The following is a 23,052-nucleotide window of genomic DNA, read 5'->3' as shown; positions in this document are numbered from 1 at the left end:
ATATATTAGTCTTCTCTATTTTAAAACTATTACATGTCTCACTAATTAATAATTTCATATCAGATTTTAAGTCAGATACACCATCCCCTCGCTCTCTCCTTCTTTCTCCCGCTCTCTCCAATCTTTCTTCTTTCCCTCTTTTTCTGCTCTCCCTCTGCATGGATACATGCCGAATGTATTAGTGCATTTTTTATACTAGACTAGATATATGTATCCTAAATAGCAGATACATAGGGAGAGAGGCGAGCGAGAGAATTTGCATATTCCGTATACATGCGAACCACTTTTGGATATAATGTATTACACCTTATTTGAGGGCACATAATCAAGACCTAAACTAGTGAAATTTGTATTTTTAGCTCTATATTTTTACACTTGGGCTCATTTATTAATGCACATATGCATTATGGTGGGTGGTCTTCAAATTGTTTGGCTTGATTTGGGTGCCAATATTTTCTTTCTATAAGAGCAAGGTGATTAGGCCACATACTCTCACTTGACAAGTAGCACCAGTGCTATAGTGCAATATGCCTCATTTATTTTTACACAGGCCTAAAAATGTACCCAAAAAAAGGGCCTAAAGAAGCAATGTATCAATCCATTTGCCTGATTGACTAGTGTCTAATGTATCATACAAAGAGTTAAAGCTGGAGAAAATTAGAGCTGTATAATTCTCAACTTTTTCTATATAAGCCTTTTGTTAATCCTGTACTGTTTGCATTTTTACATCCAAACATCTCTGGTGCAGCTTTCTTACAAGGTTCATTTGATTTAGTAACTCAAACGGCCAAATCAACCATATCGTATTTCATCACACTAACAAGATATATCCCCTCTCATCCACACCAATTTCAGGTAAGTAGGAAGTTATCACATAGTTATAATAGCCATCGATTTGCCTCGGCCCATGGAGAATCCCTTAGTGCCATCTGGCATACGAGGTACAGAAGATTGCTTGGGTGCTGCTGACTGCTCAAAAACAGGCTGCCCTACACCAGCACGATTGATATTTGAGAGGGCACTTCGCACATTGCTTCCACGATTCATGTTTGATATGGGAGCTCCTAGATGACCTCCACGATTATTTTGATGAGATTGGGGACGTCCACGTCTCTGACCCTGTCCCTTACCCCGACCCCGACCCTGACCACGACCACGCCTCTGCCCATCACTGCCATGCTCCTCCTGTAGATGTAAAATAAAAATGATAATACCGACTACAGTATAAATCTTGTTAAAAACTAGTCTCTGCAGGATTATGTGGTGCAGTTACTAAATACTAACTGGATACGTCACCATGTTCTAGGAATAAAAGGAGATTCACTTACTGCAAGCTCATTGGATTTAGCATCAATATGGTGGCTCGACTCTTCATTAAGCTTCTCGTTGACCTCTAATGCAGAACCATCATCCCCCTTGAAGTTTTCACTTTCATGACCAGCTTTTTTCCCTTGAGCTTGACCAGATTTTTCCTGTGAGTTTAACCAAAATCCTTACATACATGATAGAAATAAAAAATGAAAATCAAATACATCCAGTAATATTTATTTATGGCAAGAAGGCTTAATTTGAACTTATCTCACAACTGGAACATTAGTCAAGAAACTATTTCTTTTAGTAAGTGAAAAAATTGGGTAAGATCCACTGGATCTGGTAACAGGTAAAGCCCAAAAGCTACTCCTAATACTGCCAAGGGAGATTCCGGTATCCAACCATAGAAATTCGTCAGCAATGACTGCTTCTGAATGGAAAGGCAAGGGATGGATTGGAAACAATGAATAACATAATAAGATATGACTTAAAAATTCAAAGTTTCCTTGTCGATCTATTTCTTTTCCTTCAAATGCTTCAGAACAATCAATTTATTTAGATGCATAATTGACAAACAAATCTCGGTGCACTCAGAACAAACTTGGACTACAAATATGTAGTCTTGAGTATCTAAATGATGCCAGTAACATTAATCATCAGTTCTGAATGCTCATTCTTCTTTCACTAAAACAGAACAATATGCTCCTTAAAAAGAGAAGGGAAAGACTGTTCAAGACTCACTGAGCTTCTGAGAAGTAACCGGACTTGCAGAGCATTTCTCCAGTTATCATCATTTAATTCTACAACCTGTAACATAAGATCACAAAAGAAATTATAGGATGCCAGAGACGGAGATATTGAAAATGTTACTAGAAACAACATTATATTAACTTACCGCCCTCTCGGCCAATTCAGCGGTTTCGTATTCCACAAATGTGTGCAACTGCACTCAGATATTCAATTCAGATTCTAGAAAAGGAATACCTTTATACCAAGTACAAATATAGACCCTTTGTTATTTTATATGCAAGACTACAGAACTATGTAGCAGTACCAATTGATTCCAGTTATTGTTCTTTGTATACTCGCATTGGTAGTAAAGTCAAGCTTTATTTACCAAAAACAGAATATAAACAACTCGAACATGACATTAACCATTTCTTAAGTTAATTCTGGCTGTAGTTGGGCGAAGGCATCAAGTTCAAGATTTCACACGGATGAATGAACTACTATATTGCACTATCAGCAAGTAAATCACACCATCTGATGCCTACCTTGTTGCTGTGAAGCGTACTATCTGACTTTGCTGTTCTAGATCCTGAAGATGCCCCACCATTGGAAGACTGAGGTAAGCAGGTGCGTATCATTTTAACGCTGATGCAGTAAGCAAGAGCTTTAGAAAGGCTGATGATATTTTATGTTAAGCATATCTTCTGAACATATAGACCATAAAAGGTATTCTACCTTCCAACTGCTGAGAAAATCTTCATGAGATTCTGATGGCAATGATCCTCAGGCAAATTTTCAGCAATCACTATTCGAGACTAAAAATGACAAACAGGAACCAGAATAACAAAATACTGATAAATATCTGATATCAACTACTAGATGGAAATAAATGTTCCATCAAACTTTGTTTGTTGTAAATCAGCACAGCTAGAAACAAAAAGAGACCTACTTGCAATTCTTCCAAGTCGGTTTCGGTCAAAGGAATTTTGCGTTTAACCTTCATTCCATCTTCACTAACAACCTAGGAGGACAAAAAGCAAATAACGAAATACAACAAATGAGTAAATTAACGAAGAGCTATGTGTTTGAGAGAAATTATGCTGGAACTTACATGGTGGAAGCTTGTGATTAGCAAAAGAAAAATACTTAACATAGGCAGCGAGATTAATTTTGGGTGGGAAAGGGGTGGTAGGTGCAAAGGAAAAACTCACCAGCTTTGAAGAACTCCGCAGAACTTGAGCAAGCTGTGCATGATTACGTATAAGAGCTTTAATCTTCTTGAACAACGCAACCACAGATATTGGTACTGTAGCAAAGAAAAGAAGTCCAGGTTGTCTTAAGAAAGATCTCATCAGAAACAAATACTTCAAATATCTATAAAACAAAAATTAGCAAGGAGAAACTCGAAGCACAAAGGCTAAGGACCTTACCCCCACCCACCCACCCCACCCTTTATCACACAAAGTCAAGGCTCAAGGCAGTGTTGTGAAAGACGATCACCTCGTCGCCAATGGCGAGAGGCGAGGCGACCCTTCATCGCCTATTAGCTTTGTGACAAGGTGATCTTCAAAAGGCGACAAAGGCAAGAGGCTTGTATTTTCTTAAAAAAAAGACTACCAATTTAGGGTTTTAAAAGTTAAAATTATTTTAGGGTTTTCTTTCCAAATTTGCACAGCTGCACTCTTAGACTGCGACTGCGACACCAACTAGTCGACTCAACTAGACTTCTCCGGCGGCCAGCCAGACTTTTCCGATGACTCCAAGGTCCAACCAATACATGTTTCTTCTTTTCTTCTACCTTTGCTTCTTTTTCCTTCTCCTTCTTCAGACTTCAGAGTTACTTTTACCTCTATATGTTTTCTCATTGTTTTGACTTTTATTCTGTTTTTCTCATTCAAGATCTAGACTTTTAGTATGTACTATCTATTTTCAATTTTTAAATTGAAATATTTGCTAATTTGTTATTGCTATTGAGATTTTGATTATTTATATATGCAATTAAATATTATAATTATTTTGTATTAATGAAGTGCTGCCCTTGTCGCATTTTGTCGCCTTTCACCGTCCAAAACAATGGCTAAAGGACAACTTACCGTAACCTTCCTGATCCTTGAGCATATGCTTTATTAAATGATCAGTTGTTGCCAAATTTAAATCACTGAAATAGAACTCCACCTACAGACAACGGAAACACATCGGAATTAGTATAATACACAAAGAAATAACACACCGTGTCTTACTCTTATACAATTTAACACACACTTAGAAACTTTTCTAAAATCTAGCAGCACTATCTTGGAGCTTCAAAAGAGTTCGGTAAGTTAAGAATGTACATCGCAGTATCAGTTTGTTATCTACTTACAGCTAGTACTATAAGCTCAACGGAATTATGAAGAAATAAATCAGTAATGCACACTTCTACTCAATCATACATAAAATCCACACTATATATGCAACTCTAAACACACACCCAAATTTCAATTTACCATTTGCATAGAACCAAAAGTCGAAAGAAACAAACACAACATAAGAAACAATACAGGGCACCCAAGGGTGTGGCCTAGTGATCAATGAGGTAGAATAAGAACCATGAGGTCTCAAGTTCAAATTCCAGCAGAGATAAAAACACTATGTGATTTCTTCACATCTCATCAGTTGCTCATGAGTGGTGGCAAGTATCAAGTGGAATTAGTCAAGTGTGCGAAGACTGATCACAAATACTCAATACAGCAAAAACTACGACTACTACCACTCCACTACATCTAGGCGGCTACATTCCAATACTCAATAATTCATCTTTTAGAACAAATCCAGTTTTCTCCTAAACTAGAGATTAAGCATCAAGAGTAAGAATCAGAGTAATATATACATAAAACTTTATGCTTACTTGATTAACAATCTTTAGAGCAGCTTCATCAGTTAACCCTCCACGTTTACTAGCACTAGCATGATCTAAATCAGCTGCACCACCACCACCAACCTCTTGTACACCACCGCCATAATACGGTGATGGATACTGAACCTGCAACTGAGGAGGATATACATAATGGTTCCGAACTGGATGAAAACCAGCCTGATTCAAATCTGTCAGAGACGGCGTAGGAGAAATCGACGCCGATGAGCTTCGCGGAACGAATGCCGGCGCCAACGCGTTAAGTCTGGTGGGGGAAGGGAGATCAGACGGTGAAGAACAAGAATCGGTGTGATCAGACGGTGGAGATGTAGCCGATGAATCGGTGAGTAAATCTACGACAATTGCCGATTCTTCCATAGCCATAATCGATCAAAATCTTGTTAGGGTTTAGAGAAAAAATATTAGTTCTTCATTCATAGAGAAAACAATGAAAAAGAATTTCTGGGCTTAAAGCAAGTATAAGTAGACAAGTACTCAATGCTGTTATTTGGAATTGATGGGACCAAATCATTGACTCCCTTTACTCTTTATTTCTTCTCTTTTCCACCTCCATCATAAATAAATAAATAACATAATATATTATTATTTTTGGTAAGTAAATTTTATTTATCAAGTAAACGTTATAAATCAAGAAAAAATCAACTAGTATGGACATAAGCTTCATTCTTGCTAAGCTTGACAATTATAACTAATCTAGCTACATCTTATGGATATATTTTCTCATGCATTCGAGCATTTATTCGAGAATATTTACTGTCTCTACCGTGAATTTTCTGAATAATGTGTTCGATAAGTGAACTTGCTGGTTGCTGCTTCTGCTGGAAGATTCTGTTATAGCACTCTAATTATAAACAATAAATTGTGTTAGCCAGTGTAAATTTATACACGAGTGTTGTACTATTTTTGCCATTCATAAACTTGATTGCTCATTGAACCTCATATGTCCAGCTCATAGTGTCTCTACTAACCCTTGCTAAGTTGATACACTAGTTTAGACCTCTGGAGCATATGTACACGGATAGAATAGGCAGTCAAGATCCTCATTCTCCTGCTGACATAAAGGACAAATAGGGGACTTGATCAAATTTCATTTAGTTGATCTATCTTTAATTACAATCATTTAGGAGCTTCAATGTTTGTCCATACCAGTAATCTTCATTCTACCCTCTCCATTTTACTTTTTTCTGTCAATAGAGTACTTTTCTATGCCTTTTACACATGTCTTAGTATAACTAACTGTAACACCCTGACTTTTAAAAACGTCTAAATTAACTCATATCTTCATGGAAAGACAAGGAGGGTGAGTAATAAATTAAAAATGATGTGTTATGTGATATTTTAAGTGTTCTAGTGTGGTATCTCAAGTTTTGAAGTTAGGTAAGTGACAAAATAAAAGTTGCCGAAAGTTACCGTAAATTCCTTTTTAAAGATTTGTCTGAAATCTGAGTCAAATGTCTTGGACGTTTTCTTCCAATCTATTAAGAGTTATGGCTCCCGCGAGGTATGAAATCGAAGATCTACGAGTCTAGTTTCCAACGCATTAAACCGTTCGTTCATACGACTTTATAATAGAGAGATATTCACATTTTCGTGGGACGGCACAAGCAGGCACGTGAGGTGGGGCCCTAAGTCAGTGGAATGTTACATATATCTTCTCCTTCGACTTTTTTCACCATTTTAAAGCTAAAAATTAGAGAAATTAGAGAAACCAATTTCTAGGATCAAGTGAAATATAGATTTTCTCGACGTAAGTCCTTGACGAAAGTTGTTCTACGTGTTGGGCTCATCATCGTGGTATAATTTGTTTTATCGATTGCGTAGCATGTCACATTTTAGTGTTGGGACAACAAGGGTTTGGATATATTTGAAGGTTTTGAAGCGTATTACGACCTTAAGATCGAGGTAAGACCTTTCTTTCATCGACTCTAGCTTTTATAAGCAGTAAATAGCAATTTGCGACGGAAATACATATATTTTATCGTATTGTCATGGTATCTTTTATTTTTGTGTGTTGATTATGGTCCTACCTTGTTGTAGTATCGAGGGAGTATTGAGTGAAAGTCATTAGGCCACATGAATTTAGCGAAAAAGGTATGTAAGATTATTCCCTACTTACGACATGTTTCCTTAAAGCTTAGAAGCAATGCATTTGGGTTGTTATCCTTGATATACTTGTAGCCGTGATTGTTGATTGGTGGCTGCTCGAGTTGATATAATCCTCCCTTGTCGGGATTCTTATTCAGTTAGTAGCGTCCGTATGTTGGACACGACTTAGAGGCTATTTGTATAGGTTGCTTATAACTAAATTGCTCGCTTTTAGCGGTTGGATTGTTATTATTGTCGTTGGGACTATTGTGGTTAGCTGCATGAATGTGATTTATGCCTAGAAGGGCTGTGTTTTGCCTACAGGGCTATACGGATGCCTAATAGGGCTATGAGTTGCCTGCAGGGCTATATTGACGCCTAAGAAGGCTATGTGCTTCCTACAGGGCCATGTTGTTGCCTAAGAGGGCTATGAGTTGTCTATAAGCTACGTTGATGCCTAAGAGAGCTATGTGACTGCCTACGGGGCTAGGGGACTACTGATAGGGGTATATAGGTTGATTGGCACCTTCTGGGCTTATGAGGGCCTGAGTAGGTGGTCTTGTGTGCTATTTGTACCTGCCGAGCTTATGGGGGCTTGGTTAGGTTGTTGTTTTATTATTTTTGATAAGTTTAGATTTAGGAGCAGATCAGTACACTTATCTTAGCCTTGATTTATTTATTGGATTATTCTAGTATATCAGGATACTTCATCATAGTCTATTGTTTTTCATACTCTGTACATTATTTTGTACTGACGCCCCATGGCCTTGGGCGCTCTACATTCATGCATGCAGGTCCTGACAGACGACAGAGTAGACCTCCTCAGTAGCAGGATTGACTTTTATCCGGTTGGCTAGCCCCTTTCCTCCGGAGCTGCCAGAGTTGGGAGGTTTGTTACCTTTTGTTGTATATATTTTTATGGGTAGGCTAGGGCCCTGTCCCACCAATCTTTACTACTCTTAGAGGCTTGTAGACTAGTGTGTGGGGTTTATAGCTACGTTATGGCCATGTTGGCCTATGTTGTTGGTTTGCGGAAGCTTATGAGCTGTTTGATGTATTGTATTGATATATACCTGCTTTTTGTTTTGGCATAGATATCATGGTGGCCTTGACGGCCCAATCAGGACTTCTGTGCTAGTTGACTAATTATTTATATGATCTCCTGGGAGTAGCTGTTTCTTTTATAGATCAGTTGACAGGGGCCTTGCCGGCTGATGGCTTAGTTTTAAGCCGAGATATACTTGTTTGATTTCTTGATTGCATGTGCCTGCCATGCGCTAGTAGCAAATAGTTCAGCAGGGTCGGCTTGGGCCTGAGTTTTGGCATTAGGAGCCAGTTGCGCCCCTCGAGTTTAGGGCGTGACAAAACTTGGTATCAGAGCAACGTCGTATCCTAGGGAGTCTGCAAGTCATGTCTAGTAGAGTCTTGTTTATAAATGTGTTGTGCACCACATTCGATAAGCAAGAAGCTGCTGGGCATGTTAGAATGACTATCCTTTTTTTGCTCACCTCGTGCTATAGAGCGGTGTCTTAAGGGTTGAGGTTTCTGGCTTATAATTGATACTTATATGCAGATAGAGATGACTGACACTAGACAGACCACAACTAGCCAGGGGCTAGATACAACTGCAAGCGAGGGTATCGACAAAGTCCCACAGGTGGAGGTGGCCCATTGTGAGACCCAGGGGGAGACATCTTCTCAGCCCCCTATAGCTTCTCCACAGCTTCAGGAGCCTCCGAGGGCTACAGGACTTTCGGCTCCACCAGCAGTACCACCTCTAGTTCCTCATATTCCATCTGATCAGGATTTCAAGAGTGCAGTATATATGTTAGAATAGTTAGTAGTTGCACAGTGCCAACCAGTTGCGCCAGATATTACCGGACCTTCTGAAGGGCCCAGAATTTCAAGAGTTCGTGAAATTCTTACCTTGAATCCTCCACAGTTTACAGGGACAGATCGCAGAGAAGACCCTCAGCACTTTGTTGATCAGCTTCATAGGATCTTCAGAGTCATGCATGCCTCAGCGACTGAGTCAGTTGAGTTAGCAGCATTTCGATTGCGTGATGTTGCAGTATTGTGGTATGAAAGTTGGGAGAGATCTAGGGGAGAAGATACATCTCTACCCATTTGGGATAGCTTTATAGAAGCTTTCATAGATCACTATTTGCCTCGAGAGATTAGGGATGGCCGGGTGGACCAGTTTCTGAACCTCCGACAAGGTGGCATGAGTGTCCGAGAGTACGGGCTGAGATTTGATTCATTGGCTAGATATGCACCAGCATTTGTTGATACGATGCATGATAGGGTACGTATATTTGTGGGAGGGCTTAACTCAGACTATATCAAGGCTTGTTCTACCGCTGCGCTAAATGATAATATGGATATCTCGTGGATTCAGGCCTTCGCACAGGGCATAGAGGATCGACGACATCTACAGTATACGAGTGAGAGGGTCGAGAGAGAGACAGAAGAGGGCTAGGCCCGCTGGTTCGCAGGGAGATTTTCAGGGTGGTCCCAGACCCCGATATTTTATTAGGCCACCTAGACCTCCACCACAGTAGTTCCAGGGTAGTAGATTTGATCATCAGGAACAGTCAGGCTCAGGTGAGGGTTCACGAGCATCAGGCTTGCAGCAGCAGAGGGGCTCAGGCCAGGCTAGGACATTTCCGCCGCGTTGCATTACTTGTGGTAAGATGCATTTCAGGAGGTGCAGACAGGGTTCTATAAGTTGTTATTCTTGTGGATAGGAGGGGCATGGGTGGAGAAACTGCCCTACCATAGGTCAGGGTGGTACAGGTCAGTCGATCAGGTCAGCAGTAGGTTCCTCCTCATTAACACAGTCTACAGGGCGTGGACCCCATACTTCAGCACGTAGGGGTAGAGGCGGAGGCAGAGAGGGAGCATCTAGTTCTGGTAGTGGACAGAATCGTACATATTCATTAACTGGCCGACAAGACTCAGAGTCATCACCAGATGTTGTGACAGGTACATTGATTGTTTGCTCCCATTGTGTTTATGCTTTGATAGATCCTGGATCTACTTTGCCTTATGTTACTTCATTTATTGCGGGGAGGTTATGTATAGTAGCAGAGTCATTAGATCGACCCTTTATTGTATCTACACCAGTTGGTGAGTCTACTATTGCCAGGAGAGTCTATCGAGGTTGCACGGTAGAAATTATCGACCGTCAGACCTCTGTAGACCTGGTAGAATTAGAGATGGTTGATTTTCACGTCATTATGGGTATGGACTGGTTAGCATCTTATTATGCTAATGTTGAGTGCTGGACAAAGATTGTTAGATTCCACTTTCCAGGAGAGGCAGTTCGGGAATGGAAAGGCGATACAGCAACGCCGAAAGGTAGGTTTATTTCCTATCTTAAGGCAAGGAGGATGATTACCAAGGGTTGTATTTATCATCTTGTTCACGTTCATGATATAGATGCAGAACTACCGACTCTTCAGTCTATTCCGATAGTTAATGAGTTTCTAGATGTATTTCCAGACGAACTCCCTGGTATCCCTCCAAAACGGGATATTGATTTTGCTATCGATATGCTACCAAGTACACAACCCATATCTATCCCTCCTTATAGAATGGCTCCTGCTAAGCTGAAAGAGTTGAAGGATCAGCTGAAAGACTTGCTGGATAAAGGCTTTATTGGGCCTAGTGCTTCACCATGGGGTGCACCAGCGTTGTTCGTAAGGAAGAAAGATGGCTCACTAAGGATGTGTATCGATTACCGACAACTGAATAAGGCAACTATAAAGAATAAGTATCCCCTTCTGAGGATAGATGACTTGTTTGATCAGTTACAAGGTGCTAGGTGTTTCTCAAAGATTGATTTAAGATCAGGGTACCACCAGATACGAGTTCGGGAGAAAGACATTCCAAAGACAACTATTAGAACTAGATATGGACACTTTGAGTTCTTGGTAATGCCTTTTGGATTAACTAATGCCCCAGCAGTGTTCATGGACCTGATGAATAGTATATTCAGGTCGTATCTAGACTTGTTTGTGGTTGTGTTTATTGATGATATTTTGGTGTATTCACGTTCAAAAGATGAGCATGCAAATCATCTGCGAGCAGTCCTTCAGGTTCTTCGAGACCGAGAACTTTATGCAAAGTTTTCTAAGTGTGAGTTCTGGTTAGACTCTGTAGCTTTCTTAGGCCACATTGTATCAGATGCAAGCATTGCGGTTGATACACAAAAGATTGAGGCCGTAAAGACTTGGCCCAGACCCATGACTCCGACTGAGGTTTGTAGTTTCTTAGGGTTAGCTGGGTACTACAGAAGGTTTGTAGAGGGATTTTCTTCAATTTCAGGTCCATTAACGAAGCTGACTCAAAAAGCAGCTAAGTTCCAGTGGACTGAGGCTTGCGAGCACAGTTTCCAGGAGCTGAAGGACAGGTTGACATCAACACCAGTTCTTGCATTACCAGACGGTTCAGAAGGTTATGTGGTGTATTGTGATGCTTCTGGTGTTGGGTTGGGATGTGTTCTAATGCAACATGGTAAGGTTATCGCATATGCTTCAAGGCAGTTGAGGAAGCATGAGAAGAACTATCCGACCCACGATTTAGAGTTAGCTGCAGTTGTGCATGCGTTAAAGATCTGGAGACATTATTTGTATGGCGTTCATGTTGACATCTTCACAGATCATAAGAGCCTTCAATATATATTTAGACAGAAGGAGTTAAATTTGCGACAGCGTCGATGGCTTGAGTTACTGAAAGACTACGACGTGGATATTTTATATCATCCAGGAAAGGCTAATGTGGTAGCCGATGCCCTCAGTCAAAAATCTATGGGTAGTTTATCCCACTGAAGTGTTGAGAAGCGGGAGCTAGCGCGAGAGCTTCATCAGTTAGCTAGCTTAGGAGTCAGATTGTTAAAGGCAGACGATAGTGGGGTCACAATTCAGGATACAGCCGTATCATCTTTAGTTGTAGAAGTAAAATCACGTCAACAAGAGGATCCTAGCTTAGAAAAGCTTAGAGCCAAGGCTCAGGATCCACAGTCTTTAGCATTTGATATAGCAAAAGATGGAGTTCTCAGATATAGCGGTCGATTGTGTGTTCCAAATGTTGCAGGGCTTCGACATTAAATTATGGAATAGGCACATCATTCCCGTTATTCTATTCACCCTGGTTCGACGAAGATGTACCATGATTTTAAGGAGATCTATTGGTGGCACGGGATGAAGAAGGACGTTGCTGAATTTGTGGCACAATGTCCAAACTGCCAACAGGTGAAGGTTGAGCACCAAAAGCCCACTGGGCTAGTTCAGGAGATAGTCATTCCTTTGTGGAAGTGGGAAGAAATTAATATGGATTTTATTACAGGGTTACCTCAATCGCGTCGCAAGTTTGACTCTATTTGGGTAATTGTTGATAGACTAACAAAATCAGCCCACTTTTTACCAGTCAGGGCAATTTTTTCGGCCAAAGACTATGCAGGGCTCTATATTAGAGAGATTGTTAGGCTACACGGTGTCCCAATATCTATTATCTCTGATAGAGGACATAATTTACCGCCAACTTCTGGAAGTCCTTCCAGAAAGGACTGGGGACACAGGTTAATCTTAGTACTGCCTTTCACCCTCAGACAGATGGCCAGTCTGAGCGCACAATTTTGACACTCGAAGATATGTTACGGGAGTGCGCGCTAGACTTCAAGGGGAGTTGGGATGACCAATTACCTCTTATAGAGTTCGCATACAATAATAGTTATCATTCTAGCATCGGGATAGCACCTTATGAGGCTTTGTATGGGAGAAAATGTAGATCCCCCATTGGATGGTTCGAGGTAGGTGAGTTAGGGTTGATTGGACCCGACTTAGTCCAGCAGACAGTGGATAAAGTTAAGCTCATTCGGGAGAGGCTGTTAACAGCTCAAAGCCGACAGAAGTCATACTCAGATGTGCGATGAAGGGACTTAGAGTTTTGCGTCAATGACTGGGTATTCTTAAAAGTCTCGTCTATGAAAGGTGTTATGCGATTTGGCAAAAAGGGAAAGCTTAGTCCAAGATTCATTGGGCCATACCGAATCCTTCGAAGGGTAGGACGAGTGGCTTATGAGTTAGAATTGCCTTCGGGGCTAAAATCTGTTCATCCAGTTTTCCATGTATCGATGCTACGGAAGTGTATAGGAGACCCTTCTCGGGTTGTCCCAGTTGAAGATGTTCAAATCACAGAGGAGTTGTCCTACGAGGAAACTCCAGTTGCTATATTAGATCGGCAGGTCCGTAAATTGAGGACCAAAGAGGTGGCTTCGGTTAAATTATTGTGGAGGAACAAAAATAGAGAAGAGGTGACCTGGGAAGCTGAGGATGACATGAGGTCCAAATATCCTCACTTGTTTCATACCCCAGGGTGATGTCATTTTAGTTTATATTAAGGCAGTAAGGTAAGATACCTATATATATATATATATATATATATATATATACACACACACTATTGCTTATTATTATTATTATTATTGTGGTTGTCATTGTATATCTGGTCGCACTGTTGTGGTGGAGCTATAAAGCTTAGCTATTTATGTTGTCATGTGAGATGTCTAGGTTAGAAATTTTACATTTTAGGTTCCTGGATAGTGACATTCACAAACGATACACTGCCTAAATTTTGGCAACTCCTAAGGACTGAACAGCATGACTCAGATTTTTCATTCGAGGACGAATGTTTCTAAGGGAGGAAGGATGTAACACCCCGACTTTTAAAAACGTCTAAATTAACTTGTATCTTCATGGAAAGACAAGGAGGGTGAGTAATAAATTAAAAATGATGTGTTATGTGATATTTTAAGTGTTCAAGTGTGGTATCTCAAGTTTTGAAGTTAGGTAAGTGACAAAATAAAAGTTGGCAAAAGTTACCGTAAATTCCTTTTTAAAGATTTGTCTGAAATCTGAATCAAATGTCTCGGACGTTCTTTCCCAATCTATTAAGGGTTATGGTTCCCGCGATGTATGAAATCAAAGATCTACGAGTTTAGTTTCTAACGCATCAAACCATTCGTTCATACGACTTCATAATAGAGAAATATTCGCATTTTCGTGGGACTACACAAGCAGACATGTGAGGTGGGGCCCTAAGTCAGTGGAATGTTACATATATCTTCTCCTTCGACTTATTTCACCATTTTTAAGCTAAAAATTAGAGAAATTAAAGAAACCCATTTCTAGGATCAAGTGAAATATAGATTTTCTCTATTTAAGTTCTTGACGAAAGTTGTTCTACGCGTTGGGCTCATCATCGTGGTATAATTTGTTTTATCGATTGCGTAACATATCACATTTTAGTGTTGGGACAACAAGGGTTTGGATATATTTGAAGGTTTTGAAGCGTATTACGACCTTAAGATCGAGGTAAGACCCTTCTTTCATCGACTCTAGCTTTTATAAGCAGCAAATAGAAATTTGCGACGGAAATATATATATTTTATCGTATTGTCATGGTATCTTTTATTTTTGTGTGTTGATTATGGTCCTACCTTGTTGTAGTATCGAGGGAGTATTGAGTGAAAGTCATTAGGCCACATGAATTTAGCGAAAAAGGTATGTAAGGCTATTCCCTATTTACGACATGTTTCCTTAAAGCTTAGAAGCAACACATTTGGGTTGTTATCCTTGATATACTTGTAGCCGTGATTGTTGATTGTTGGCTGCTCGAGTTGATATAATCCTCCCTTGTCGGGATTCTTATTCAGTTAGTAGCGTCCGTATGTTGGACACGACTTAGAGGCTATTTGTATAGGTTGCTTATAACTAAATTGCTCGCTTTTAGCGGTTGAATTGTTATTATTGCCGTTGGGACTATTGTGGTTAGCTGCATGAATGTGATCTATGCCTAGAAGGGCTATGTTCTGCCTACAGGGCTATATGGATGTCTAACAGGGCTATGAGTTGCCTGCAGGGCTATATTGACGCCTAAGAAGGCTATGTGCTTCCTACAGGGCCATGTTGTTGCCTAAGAGGGCTATGAGTTGTCTATAAGCTACGTTGATGCCTAAGAGGGCTATGTGATTGCCTATGGGGCTAGGGGACTACTGATAGGGGTATATAGGTTGATTGGCACCTTCCGGGCTTATGGGGGCCTGAGTAGGTGGTCTTGTGTGCTGTTTGTACCTGTCAAGCTTATGGGGGCTTGGTTAGGTTGTTGTTTTATTATTTTTGATAAGTTTAGATTTAGGAGCAGATTAGTACACTTATCTTAGGCATCATCATAGCTCTGTGGGCTGCACATAGCCCTCTTTTGCATCACATAGCCTTGTAGGCAATATATAGCCCTCTTTGGCATCAAAATATCCCCGTAGGCAACACATAACACTCTTTGGCATCGATATATCCCCGTGAACAACACATAGCCCTCTTTGGCAATAACATAGTCCTATTAGACAACATCCTTGCCCCCATAGGCAGTTCATAGCTCAACAACTAACCACAATAGTCCCAATGGCGACAACAAACAATTAAATAGGCTGAAGGCGAGCAATTTATCTATAAATAATATATATGAATAATGTCCAAGTCGTTCCTAACTTAGGGTTGTTCTGAACAGATTATGAGACCCTAAAATGAGGGTTTATAACCACTCAATCAACCAACCACTCACAATTACATCTACAATATCACTAACATTAACTGCCCTATTATATTACTCCCAAGCTCTAAGGAAACATGCCGAACGAAGGGAGTCGCCTTAACATACCTTTTCCTTCATAATTTATGCTGAAAATACCTTTGTCCGCACCACTACAACACTAAAGAAAAAGGTAAAATTAATCAGTAATTAAGGATAAAAATTACTACGATAATTTGACAATCGATACGTATTCCTATCGTAAACTACAATCCAAGACCTAAGGTATCCATAAAGTGATAAAAGGTGATTCCTACCCTTCTTTAAATGACCAGAACACTTGAATACAATCACTCCACTGATAAAAAAAAAACCCTGCTGCCACAACCTCCACGGAGCTACACCGTTCAATTCACCGTGAAAATTATACCAAAACCACGAGCTCCCGACGTAGGGCAATTTTTTATAAGAGACCAAGAAGAGATCATGAACACACAAGGATGATTTGAGAAGTATTTCTCTGATTTTCGTGGGTTTCTCATGATTTGGAATGAAGAAAAATGAAGAATATGCTATCTTATAAGCTTCCACTGACTTAGGGGACCCACCTCATGTGTCTGTTTGCACAGTCTCGCAAAAACGCGAATATTTCTCTATTCTGAAGTCGTATGAACAAATCGTTTGATGCGTTGAAAACTAGACTCGTAGACCTTCAATATAATAGGTCGTGAGCCCCATAACTTGTTATATATTGGGAGAAAACTTTTGAAACATTTAATCCAAATTTCAGAGAAATCTTTAAAAAGGAACTTACGATAACTTTCGCCCACTTTTATTTTGCGACTTACCTTACTTCAAAACTTGATATACAACCCTTGAGCACATAAAATATTACATACCACATCATTCTTAATTTATTACTCACCCTCTTTGTCTTTCCACGAATGTACGAATTAATTTAGACGTTTAGAAAAGTCAGGGTGTTACAGTTGACATGTGTTCATTTAAGTTTTAATGGACCAAATTAATTTTCTTGGTCAAATATCACTAACCATGGTTATTACTATTTCTCTTTCTCTCTCCTCTCTTATCTCTTTCTTTCTCATTTAATTTTGCAACAAACTTTTTCTCATGAATCAGTAAAGAATTTGATTTGTTAACAACAAATCGCTTTTTCTTTCCATTATTTTCACACCGTGATAAAAGAAGACAGAATTCAAACGATGAACTTGGGTTATAAAATTTAGAAAATCCAACCCATGCGACTACTTCTTTGAAGCTTGGTTCGGTCACAATGGTGATCCACAAAACTTTGTCGTCTTCTTTGTAACTTCAATTTTTTTCAATTTGGATTTTCTGCAAAAGCCAACTAAAGGATCTGGAAAGGGCACGAAAAATGGGTAGGAAAATATCTTTTCATATACTTTTTTTGTATAGTGAAATGCTCCATTTATTTTTTGGGTCTTCTTTTCTTGTGGTATTTATAACTGTAATCTTTAATTGGGGCTAATCACTCCATTTCAGTCTTTCTCTTTTGAGACTCTCCCTAGTTGTTCATATGTAAATGTAAAAACATTAAAATATTGATGTAATTTTAATTTTCAATTGTTTGTTTGCTCTGTTTTTCGGAGTGTTTTGGAAGGGGAAGAAGTGTTTCTTTGCTGATTGAGAAAGGAATGAGAGGAGAGAGAATTACTAATAACCATGGTTAATGATCTTTGGTTAAGAGAATTAATCTGGTCCATTAAAAATTAAATCGACACGTGTTAACTATATGAAATAGCACTGGGGAAAACTGGAGAGGAGCCTTTTCTAGAATTTAGTAATCCAACTTATAATCTTACCAACAGGGGAGGACCTACGTGGTCTCCAAGGGGTTCACCCGAACCCCCTCGGTAAAAAATTACACTGTTTATATAAGGTAAATTTTCTAAATTTATGTAGATATAATAATTTTGAACCACCTTATGAATACGAAGTAAGTTGTAGCATAGTGATAGATCTCCTTTTAGATTGGCCCTCACGTCCAAAGTTCGAATTTCACTGTGGTCATTTTATTTTTTTTACTTTTTTACCTTCTCATTTTTTATTTTTTTAAAAAAGAGTAAATTTAAACCCAAAAAAATCCAAATGTGCTAAAAGGTCTCTGTTAGAACTAACTTTTTGCACTTATGAACTATGTACTAGTACTTTCTTGAAATTGTATTTTGTTGGCTTATTCACACGTTTATAATTTTATTTTTCGAGCCGCTGAATGAAATCTTGGATCCGCCACTGCTTACCAAGCATCTTATATAAAAGTGGCTTGCATTGGACTATAGATATCTTTTTAGTACTCAAAGGTACTCAAAGATACATAAAAGAAGGCTCCCCTATTCCCAATATCTAGTCTTATAGTTTTTGCTTAACTTCACCAAAATAGACAAAGAACATCATAAAGCACTGACAAACACTTCACTGGTTTTATATCTCATATGCAGATTATCAATAAATTATGAATTGTCACGCCCCAAGCCTACACCCTAGGCGGGACTGGCACTTGAGAACCATTGTTGGCCTTAAGTGAACCCTTGCCCTAGCTTACTTACTCAGCGGAAGTCTCAAACACAAGAAACAGTCTCAAAGGATAACTCATACAAATGTCTTTAAGAAATATTAAACTTAGCCAAAATGGCAACTCAAGTCTCAACCATTAAAAATAGGAAATGGAAAACTCAAGAACTAACATCTGACTGTCTATGAAGCCTCTAAATAACTGAGATGGATGTCGGGACAAGACCCACGACATCCTAATAAAACTAAAACTACTAAAAAGTAATAAAGGGGATCCTCCGGAAGCAAGGAGGCTCACCAACAAGTCTGGAGCTCAACTAGAATCAATGATGCACTGGATGTTGATCCTGGTTACCTGTATCTGCGCCATTAAAAGATGCAGGCCAAATGCATCAGTACGTTGAATGTACGAGTATGTAAGGGGAATTCTAAAACAAGACATAAGCTTGAAAGGAACTGAAGAACTTACATGGATCAACCCAACTTAACTGAACTCAATTTAATATAAAGTAGTATAATACAAGTGCAATATAAAGAAAAGCTTTTTAAAACATGGATGTCAACTCTTTGTATTTGAAAATACAATAATACTTTGTGTGTATGCAAAGATACAATATAACTCTGAAATGTATCTAAAAATACAATTAAACTGTGTATATAAGAATACAAATACTTCTGTGGGAGTTTCTCTAATCGACAACCATCATGTAAGAGCTATTGTGATGATACAACATTTTGCCTCACGCTGCCAGGGCCGTCCTATACCCTGCCGAGGGTATAGAACCTTACTACTAAGTGGATCCACTATTCTATGCTAAAAAGCACCAAGGAATCATCTAAAAAGTATGACCCTTTTCTACCCATGATGGCTACATGGTTTATGGGGGCTGTGAGTTGTCTGAACTCTCCCTCGTATCGGTGTTCAATACTACTCCCAAAATATGATACTAGCTCTTCTGCTTAAAAACATATTTCTTTCTGTGATTTGAGATAATTGCTCAAAAACTTAGCTCAAAGGCTATCTTGGAAATCAAAGTTTCCCCTCTTGCTTAATTGTGAAAGTGTTTACTCTTTTCTGAAAACTAGCTCAAAGGCTCTTTAGAAATCAATGCTTCCTTCTCTTGTTTAAATGTGAAAACACTTTAAACTCTTTGGGAATACATAGTCCCTATATACTTTTGAAGAAATGAACTTCCATCTTTACTCTTTACTCTTTTCTCAACTTGAACTCTAAGTCTTAAAACAAAGTTAAAACATTGGAAAAGAATTTTGGAAAACTCTAAGAACTTCTCTTGACTTGACTCTTACTTCTCTTGACTATGAACTTAACTTTCCTTGAATTGGATTATGGAATCAAGGTTCATGATCTCATGTTTATGGATGATTTCATGATGTTAAGACATACCTTAGAGTGTTGGAATCAACTAGAAAATGTAGGTACGTTGCTAAGGAACTAGTACGGAAAGATGTGGGAAGAATGGGAAGAATTGGCATCCCAGGAGCCCTGAGAGGCGCGAGGCGCAAACCTTAAAACTTCAGAGGTTGGGGTGGGGCGCTCTGGCTGGCGCGGCGCCCCAGAGCCCAAACTTTAGCGGCCCCTTCTTGGGGTTCTAAGAGGGGCGACGCCCCTGGCTCCTGCCCAGGTACACTCCGTTTTTCTCCTTCGTTTTTCATTTTTAAACCCCCTATTTCAACTTAGTTATTTCCCCCAAATACTTAGAATCAAATATACCATTAATATATGTAAGATTCTATTCGAATTCACACCTAAAATCACGAATTTGGATCAACAACTCCTCAACAATTTCAACGAATCAAGAACTCAATAGAACTTCAACAAAACCCATTAAGAACTCAATTTCTAAAACCTTCAAGAACATAAATTCACTTAAATAAATCATGATTGGCGCGTGGGTGAACTAACCCAAAGCTATGTGATCTCACATACCTCGTAGGATTGAATCCTTGGCGAAATCCATAACCAAACTTGAACGTTCTTGACGAATCTTGACTTTTCTTTCTCCTTTCTCCTATTTTCTCTTTTCTCCAAGCCCTAGCATGAACTTCAACTTTTCTAAATTGATCTAATTCTGATTATACCCCAAATAAACTCCTAAAAACGAATTAAAATAATTGAGTAAGGAAAAGACTAAAATACCCTTTCAAAAATCCGCTTTAGACTTTTCTTATTTGAACAGCCCAACTTCAAATGGGAATATCTCACTCATACGAACTCAGAATCACGCAAACTCGGAGACGTTGGAAAGATAATTCGAAGATCTTTCCTATGGTATCTTGGAGCACACCTAAATCATCCTGAGCTATGAGTTATGGTTGTTTTAATTTGACCCAAAAGTCAAACTTAACATTACTTAACCAAATTTTCCACATTTTCATTCTTTCCAAAAATGGCTCTTTCTAATTCTAGTTCTTTCTAGTTATGGGGTGTTATATGAACAAAGCTCAACTGAACTATCCTTTGATTTTTGTATTTAGGATGATAGTAGAGATCATAATTTATCTACAAGGTCTTCAAAATTCTTGTCAAATAATTCATAACTAATACAAATATAAAAGGAAATATTGGATCTCTTTGTCTTTCCCCTCTCCTTGCTTCAAATAGTATTGTACTGTGTTCATTAATCTGAATGAAATAAGTGATTGTTGTATCATATTGAATTATCCATTTGATGACTCTAGTATGAATTTGTGGGAAGAAAAAAGGGAGGGGGGAGAGGAAGAGAAAGAGAAAGAGAAAGAAAGAGAAAAATTATGAAATATTTTTTCGACAAAAAATGTGGAGGTTGGTGATGGTAGATTTAGAAAAGCAATACAATAAAGAAGAAAAAATGATAGTTTACAGAAGAGGTATGGAAGCAGGTGTCAATAAAGGAAGCAGCTAAAGTGTCTCCTCAGAAACAGCCAGACCAGATGATCTTGATGAAGAATGGGTTTGATACACTATCTATGTATGAACATGGAAGTGCAAGCAAAGGGGAAGGAAGTTGTCTGTACAAAAGAGAGAGCAATCCTTATGCAGTTAGTTACCTGGAACACTAGAGGGATAAATAAACTTCATAAACAGAAGGAACTTAAACTGTTTATGAAGGAGAATAATGTTAGTATTATAGCAATTTTAGAACATAAAGTAAAGGAAGGTACATCAAATAAAGTGATCAGCAAAATTGCTCCAAGATGGAAATATGAGGAAAATTATGCATTTACTACTAAAGGTAGAATTTGGATACTATGGAACCCTAAAGATGTAGAATGTAATGTGGGAACAAAATCTAATTAGTTTATACAAGCAAAAGTGCAAGTTAAAAGTAGTGGTCTTGAATTTACGTTTGTAGCAGTATATGGATTGCATACAATGCAGGATAGAGTGAAGCTCTGGGAAGACCTGAGATGTCTGATTGTTAATGCTCAGGGGCCAGTTCTATGTATGGGAGATTATAATGCAATACTAAAGGTGGAGGATAGGCCCCAAGGCAGTCCAGTGGAGGATATAGAAGTTAAAAGTTTCAATGAATTTATACTAGATGCTGGGATGAATGAATTGACAATAGTTGGTAGCTCTTATACTTGGACTAATGGGCACACTTGTAGCAGGATTGATAGGGCTATAGTAAATGTTGAATGGATGTTTCATGTGCTAGTCATGGAGGTAAGGATTTTAAGGCCAGGAATGTCGGATCATTCCCCTTTGAGTCTGGGCTGAACACAAGTTGCAAGAACACTGGCAAAGCATTTAGGTTCTTCAATTGCATAGAAGATCACCCTAAATTCCTTCAAATAGTTGAACAAGCTTGTCAAAGACATAAAAGAGGAGACATGAAGACAATTTGGTGGAAACTTAAAAAGGTGAAAATCGAGTTGAAAGAATTGAATAATTCTGAATTCAAAGGTGTGAAGGACAAGATCAAGCACATCAGAGAACAACTTCATACAGTCCAAACAGATATGATAGATCATAATGTGGTACCTGTTAATAAGGAACAAGAAAAGGAACTGAGGAAGCAGCTGGAGAAATGGAACTTGGTGGAGAAAAGTGCCATAAGACAGAAATCCAGGTGCAATGGTTGAACCTAGGGGATGCTAATACAGGATACTACTTTGCTCATATGAAAAATAGAGTGGCACAGAATACTATCACTAATCTTACTACTTTGTAGGTACAATTATATATTCCTAAGAGAGCATTGAGGAAGAGGCACTCAAATTCTATCAAGGATTACTTGGACAGGCTGCTTCATGTCTACCAAGTGTAGATACCACTATAATGAGAAGGGGAGGAATGCTAAACAAAGAAGTGTAGATACCACTATAATGAGAAGGGGAGGAATGCTAAACAAAGATCAACAGATTCAGATAGAAGCCCCAATAACAAGGATAGACATGGAAACAGCTTTGCAAAGTATCAGTGATCTAAAAGCTCCAGGAATAGATTAATTAAATGTTGTATGTTTCAAAAGAAGGTGGCTGATAGTGGGGTAGAGATCATACAAGTAATATTAAAGTTCTTTGATATTAGTGAGATGTACCGACCTATCAATTGTACTGCTGTAACACTCGTACCAAAGATGGAGAACCCAACAAGAATCTGTGAATTTAGGCCAATTTCATGCTTTTCAACAATAAATAAAGTTATATCAAAAGTGATCACTGCTAGATTGAAGAAGGTTGTGGAGAAAAGTAGTGTTTACTTTGGTGGAGTGAAACAAGAGCTGCAAAAGGAGATACTGGAAGAACTTCAATTTATCAAAGAGGTTTTACCTTTCAGATACCTTGGGAGTTCCTCTAGGTACTAAGAGGATATCTTTAGTTCAATGCAAACCACTTCTGGAGAAAATGTTGGGTAGAACCACAAG

General features: G+C 38.8%; 2 protein-coding genes across 2 annotated transcripts; one reads left to right on the top strand and one right to left on the bottom strand.

Moving 5' to 3' along the window:
- Positions 1 to 559: 559 nt before the first annotated feature.
- LOC125878195 (la-related protein 6B-like) lies at positions 560 to 5,427 on the bottom strand. Its single transcript, XM_049559392.1, has 10 exons — positions 4,928 to 5,427; positions 4,134 to 4,215; positions 3,252 to 3,346; positions 2,990 to 3,061; positions 2,776 to 2,855; positions 2,586 to 2,685; positions 2,207 to 2,254; positions 2,053 to 2,118; positions 1,329 to 1,472; positions 560 to 1,185 (listed from the first exon to the last, which is right to left on the bottom strand). Exons 1-10 carry the CDS (start codon positions 5,315 to 5,317, stop codon positions 871 to 873), a joined length of 1,392 nt encoding a protein of 463 aa, XP_049415349.1. The 5' UTR covers positions 5,318 to 5,427; the 3' UTR covers positions 560 to 870.
- A 16,127-nt stretch (positions 5,428 to 21,554) lies between these two features.
- LOC125842706 (uncharacterized) lies at positions 21,555 to 22,633 on the top strand. Its single transcript, XM_049522036.1, has 3 exons — positions 21,555 to 21,848; positions 22,046 to 22,254; positions 22,453 to 22,633. The coding sequence occupies exons 1-3, from the start codon at positions 21,555 to 21,557 to the stop codon at positions 22,631 to 22,633; spliced, it is 684 nt and encodes a 227-aa protein (XP_049377993.1).
- The last annotated feature ends 419 nt before the right edge of the window (positions 22,634 to 23,052 follow it).

This window comes from Solanum stenotomum, chromosome 10 (genome assembly GCF_019186545.1).
Source record: "Solanum stenotomum isolate F172 chromosome 10, ASM1918654v1, whole genome shotgun sequence".
Classification (NCBI taxonomy): Eukaryota; Viridiplantae; Streptophyta; class Magnoliopsida; order Solanales; family Solanaceae; genus Solanum; species Solanum stenotomum.
This window is presented reverse-complemented; position numbering and strand designations above follow the sequence as displayed.

Excerpts from the sequence above, each read along its gene's own strand:
- LOC125878195 (XM_049559392.1), bottom strand. The coding sequence starts at position 5,317 with ATGGCTATGGAAGAATCGGCAATTGTCGTAGATTTACTCACCGATTCA. Across the intron at positions 2,856-2,989 it reads CCGACTTGGAAGAATTGCAA|TCTCGAATAGTGATTGCTGA; the intron begins GTAGGTCTCTTT and ends TGTCATTTTTAG. Across the intron at positions 2,686-2,775 it reads ATTTTCTCAGCAGTTGGAAG|CGTTAAAATGATACGCACCT; the intron begins GTAGAATACCTT and ends TTACTGCATCAG.
- LOC125842706 (XM_049522036.1), top strand. The coding sequence starts at position 21,555 with ATGCAGGATAGAGTGAAGCTCTGGGAAGACCTGAGATGTCTGATTGTT. Across the intron at positions 21,849-22,045 it reads TTCATGTGCTAGTCATGGAG|GTGAAAATCGAGTTGAAAGA; the intron begins GTAAGGATTTTA and ends AAACTTAAAAAG. Across the intron at positions 22,255-22,452 it reads GCCATAAGACAGAAATCCAG|ATACCACTATAATGAGAAGG; the intron begins GTGCAATGGTTG and ends TACCAAGTGTAG.